Below are 5,018 nucleotides of genomic sequence, written 5' to 3' on the forward strand. Positions count from 1 at the left end.
TTAAAATCTTGACTTTTACTGTGGTACAAACCTCAAATAAGAACAATTTTTAGACATTGGAGTTCTTAGTAATAAGGCTGTACTTCAATGTCCCTCACATCACTAAAGGATTTTACTTTCATAGTAGCTAAACTAAGAGTTGACACTTCACACAAAGTCTTATCTTGCAGATACCCATGGGTGACATTGTTTAAACATGCCATAGTCATTTCACATCTAGAACTATGACTTTTTATTACTCACAACAGGATCTGCAAAGACTTTAAATCATGTCTAGGTTGGTGAACAGCCGGTTCGTCATTCCAATGGGGATCTCTCTTCTGTAAGGTCCAACCAGGCCGAGAGCATGCATGAGCAATGCAACACGTGCTAAGGTCATTCTTGGTGAGCTTGTGAGCTGGTGAACTGAATCTATTGGATCTTTGTGTTTGCTTTCTCTTGTTTTTCTTTGCAATCAAGAAAAGCAGACTTCCACAGAGAAAGGTTATTAGAGGGGAATCAGCTAACTACTGTTTTGAGATCAATTTCTGATATTTCAATGACTATGACACTTTGAAAGACTTGATTGCCTCAAGTAAAATAGAATCAGCAAATATTCAGGGTTGGTTGGGGTCTTAAGAAAGTAAAGACCAGAAAAACATGACAATATGTCAGTTATTCTACAATGCACAGAATTTCAAATTGTTATTATTTAAGCAAGAATAAAATTTTTTATCAATGGTCCATTCCTGTGTAACTGTGAACCGTGTTTCATTTCCAGTGACACATGAAATGATGAAAGCACCAAGTCTCAATACTGATCCACACAGATTCAACATCGTTTTCAAGCAAGGAGACTCTCCACATATAACTAGCAGGCCTGAGATCCCGTGTGGAACACAGAGGGGGAATTTTAAACATTCCATTGTGTTTTCTGTTCATCCCACTGGAAAGAAAACAGTAAGTTATAGAAACTAACTAATCAGCCGGTGGTGGCGCACGCCTTTAATCCCAGCACTTGGGAGGCAGAAGCAGGCAGATTTCTGAGTTCGAGGCCAGCCTGGTCTACAGAGTGAGTTCCAGGATAGCCAGGGCTACACAGAGAAACCCTGTCTCAAAAAAAAAAACAAAACAAAACAAACAAAAACAAAAAAAACCCCAAAAAAAACAAAAAAAAACAACAACAAAAATAAACTAATTAATCAAATGTATGATCTTCCTTTTCTATGATATCCTGAAAGTCCATCAAGTTCTCCCTAAATGTGTATAGAAACATATACCCCAGGGACTGTTAATATGACTAAATCAGAGCATGCATTTACAGCAGCTGTTCTCAACCTGTTCTCAACGACTCCTTTAGGAGTCAAATATCAGATATTTTGCATATCACATATTTTATATTGCAACTCATAACAGTACCAAAATTATAGATATGAAATAGCAATAAAATAATTTTCTATGACTGGGGTCACCACAACAGAGGAACTGTATCAAAGGGTCACACCCTTAGGAACACTGAGAACCATTGACTGAATTAAGGTCAGGCCCTGCATGCTGAGTATTCCACCCTCTCCCCACACCTTCCTCCCTCAGCCACATCCTATCAGCTCCCACTTATTTGAATAAAGATGAGATGCCCTCGCACTGGTCAACACAAATAATGGCCTCAGGCTGAACCAGCCCAACACCAGTTTTTGTAAATAAAATGAACTCCCTCTCCCCCATATGTTCACACACTACAGATGCCTGTATTTGTGCTACAACGACAGAGGTGAGACTTTACACACATGCAGCATGGGTCTCAAAGCTGACAATAATACCTGGATGCTTACAAGAACAGTTCCAGGATCCCTCATCAAGGTCCCCCTCCCTTTGTGTTGCTGTCCTTCCTCCTGGGACCCACTTTGAAGGGTGCAGTCACCCCCTCATTGTGTGATCCAGGTGTCTCAGGATCAGGCCACAGATTTAGCACCAGCAGAGAGCAGAGTTGTGAAAATTTTTGATAAAGAAAATAAACCTTGACCAAGCCAGACCTGTGGTCCACAGCCCTTCCTTTCGCCCACGTTGGAGCTATAAAAGCAGGAACCAGGACAGGAACACACCAGAAGCTCACCCAGGCTGCACTACTGGCAAAATGCAGGCCCTACTGTTCCTGGTGGCACTTCTCTTGCCTTCTGGAGCTGGAGCTGGTGAGTTTGTCTTCATTTCCCTAACCTCTGAGATTTCAGAAACCGCTCTTAATCTGTTAGCTTTGGTAACAGAGACCCTAACATGAGGCAGGACTCTAAACTAACATAGTCCAGGGCAAATCTGTAGGTCAAAGAAGAATGAAAAACTAATTCCCCTTCACGACATTTCATCTCATTCCATCAAATTACTCTCTGCTCTGACAGGCAGCTCTTCTCTGGCCTTCCCTTAGTGTTGAGGAGGACAGGATGATGGTGTGCAGAAAAGTCTAATGAAATGAAAACCCAGAAATGTGAATGGCCAGTGTGTTCTGAATGAAGGATGATGGTGGACAGGGAGGACTGGGGAGGAGAGATCATCAGGAGAGAAAAGACCGAAGGACATGTGGAGGGGCCTGAGCACCATGAGAGGCGGGGTGGGCTGGGGAGCAATCGCTCAGTCTTAGCCCCATCTTCCCTTGCTAGTGCTGTGCTGGGGTGCTCTACAAATTTGTGACTAGGGACTGGGGGTTCTTTGTTCCAGAGGAGATTATTGGTGGTGTTGAGTGTGAAGCACACTCCCGCCCTTACATGGCGCATCTGAAGATCTTCCGTGAGAAAAGTTATGTCTGTGGTGGGTTTCTCATCACCCGCCAATTTGTGTTGACTGCTGCACACTGTAGAGGAAGGTAAGAGGCTTCTCTTCCTGTGAGGAAATGCAGGAGTCAGAGTGACAGAGCAGGAGAGCTCTGAGGAAGGCTCTGATCCTTCCTCATCTCCAGAGGGGCTCTTCTTACACCAAGAGGACAAAGGGAGCACAAGGCCATGCAGTGGACCTTCTCATGTGTGGTCTCCATTTTCAGAGGTCAGAGCTTTAGGCAGAGTTCCAGTCAGGATGAAAACTACAGCTCTTGTCTTGTCCTGGTGTCACCAGAGCTCAGACATGTGCTGGAATGTAAGACAATGTAGAGTGCTCATCATCAGCCATGGGCAAAGCCATGGTTTCAATGCAAGTACTGGGGGTCGGGTGTGGGGAGCGTGTTCTGTTCTGCGTTTCCCTGAGCTGCATCCTTCTGGTAAGGCTGTGGTCCTCGGAGCTCCATCTCAAGTCTCTGTAGGGGCTCTGCCCTGGGATAGAGAAGAAAGACCCTTGTGCCTCTCTCCTTGGAAGGAGTCCTCCCTCCCTCCCCCCAAGACCCGCCCTTTACACTGCTTCTTTTCTCTGTCAACAGAAGAATCACTGTCACCCTTGGAGCTCATAACCTGCACAAGAGAGAATCCACACAGCAGAAGATTAAAGTTGAAAAACAAATCATTCACCCAAAGTACAATGCGTCTTCCAAGCTCCATGACATCATGTTACTGAAGGTGCCATTTTTATTCTTACCTGTCTCCCACCCTTAACTCTCCTCATGGCTCAGAACTTCAAATTGTTTCTCATTCAGTCCATTTCCTTAGAACCTACCCTGGAATGTTACGTCATTGCTGCCCTACTGGGAAAGAACCCATATCCAAGCCCCCTTCTCTGGTTTGCCACCTCCTCTCTCCTTCCCCCAACAGCTTGAAGAACAAGCTGAGTTGACCCCTGCTGTGGATGTAATTCCCCTGCCCGGTTCCTCTGACTTTATCAAGCCTGGGACAATGTGCTGGGCAGCTGGCTGGGGAAGAACTGCAGTGACAGAACCTCTCTCATCCACCTTGAGAGAGGTTGAAATGAGAATCATGGGAAAAGAGGCCTGTAAAGAATATAGGCGTTACAGCAATACCTTCCAGGTCTGCGTGGGCAGTCCCAGGAACCCAGGATTAGCATACAAGGTGAGTCCATGCCTGCTTTCCCTCCCCTCACCAGGCCACAGCATCAGTGGAGGAAGTGTGTCCAACAGCTCTCCACAGCAGTGACTAATGCCTGGATTCTTAAGTCTAATCCCGAGGCTCTGGGAACTGAAATTTTCCCTCTGTCTCATTTCCCTGTGCCCAAGCCCTTCCTGCAACCTTCCCATGATGCTCCAGAACAGAAAGGAAGGAAGTAAAGGGACACAGTCTAAACAATGGGGCAAGGACAGAGGGGAAGGGGGAGCAGGAATTAAGTCCTTCTTATGTCACTTTGGGGTTGACTCTGGTGGAAGGGCCCGTGGTTAGAGAAAGTATTCTTTGCTCATAGTCTTATTTTTCTCACCTAAAGGGAGACTCCGGGGGACCTCTAGTGTGTGCTGGGGTGGCCCATGGCATTGTATCTCATGGACGTGGAAAAGGAAGACCTCCTATAATCTTCACCCGGATCTCCTCACATGTGCGCTGGATTAATACAGTCATAAAGGGGAATTAGTTGAAAAATCTGATCAACCTGAGTCAGACTCTCCAAGTCAGAGCTCATCTTGTGCTCTTTGGTTTTAACAAAGCCTGTCCCCACCCTGGCTCCAACCTGTCCCCAGCCTATCCCCAAGACAATCTCAAAGATACACAAGTGTGTGATGATGGATTGTTCCCTGTAATGCACCCCAATAAAGACATAACCTCTTGCAGCTTTATGATTCCAGGCTGTGCTCAAAACACTCAGCCCCTCTCTGACACAATGAAGAATTTATCTGAGCTGCTAGCTTGCCATGTTAACCAACGTGACTGCTGATCTCCTGGCACAGGTGTGCCACTGTGGATTATTGAATATTAATTGTGCATAGTAAGCTTCCACATCCAGGGCAATGTGTGCTGTTTTGTTCTTCTCCTCCAATGTCCCATCTTCTCATCCTCTCCATCCTTGTCTCTCAGCTCTTCTGCCCACAGACCCCATGCCTTGGCTAATGAATCTTTCCACTCTCTCCTCTCACCTTTCTCTCTCTCAGTGAATGAGTGAGTGTTTCTGCGTATTTGTGTATG

General features: G+C 45.7%; 1 protein-coding gene across 1 annotated transcript; it reads left to right on the plus strand.

Annotated features, from left to right (window-relative positions):
* Nucleotides 1-2,044: 2,044 nt before the first annotated feature.
* Nucleotides 2,045-4,666, plus strand: LOC127691500 (mast cell protease 4-like). Its single transcript, XM_052191387.1, has 5 exons — nt 2,045-2,168; nt 2,689-2,833; nt 3,377-3,512; nt 3,705-3,959; nt 4,327-4,666. The coding sequence occupies exons 1-5, from the start codon at nt 2,114-2,116 to the stop codon at nt 4,468-4,470; spliced, it is 735 nt and encodes a 244-aa protein (XP_052047347.1). The 5' UTR covers nt 2,045-2,113; the 3' UTR covers nt 4,471-4,666.
* Nucleotides 4,667-5,018: the final 352 nt, after the last annotated feature.

The sequence above is a fragment of the Apodemus sylvaticus genome, chromosome 8, assembly GCF_947179515.1.
Source record: "Apodemus sylvaticus chromosome 8, mApoSyl1.1, whole genome shotgun sequence".
NCBI lineage: Eukaryota > Metazoa > Chordata > Mammalia > Rodentia > Muridae > Apodemus > Apodemus sylvaticus.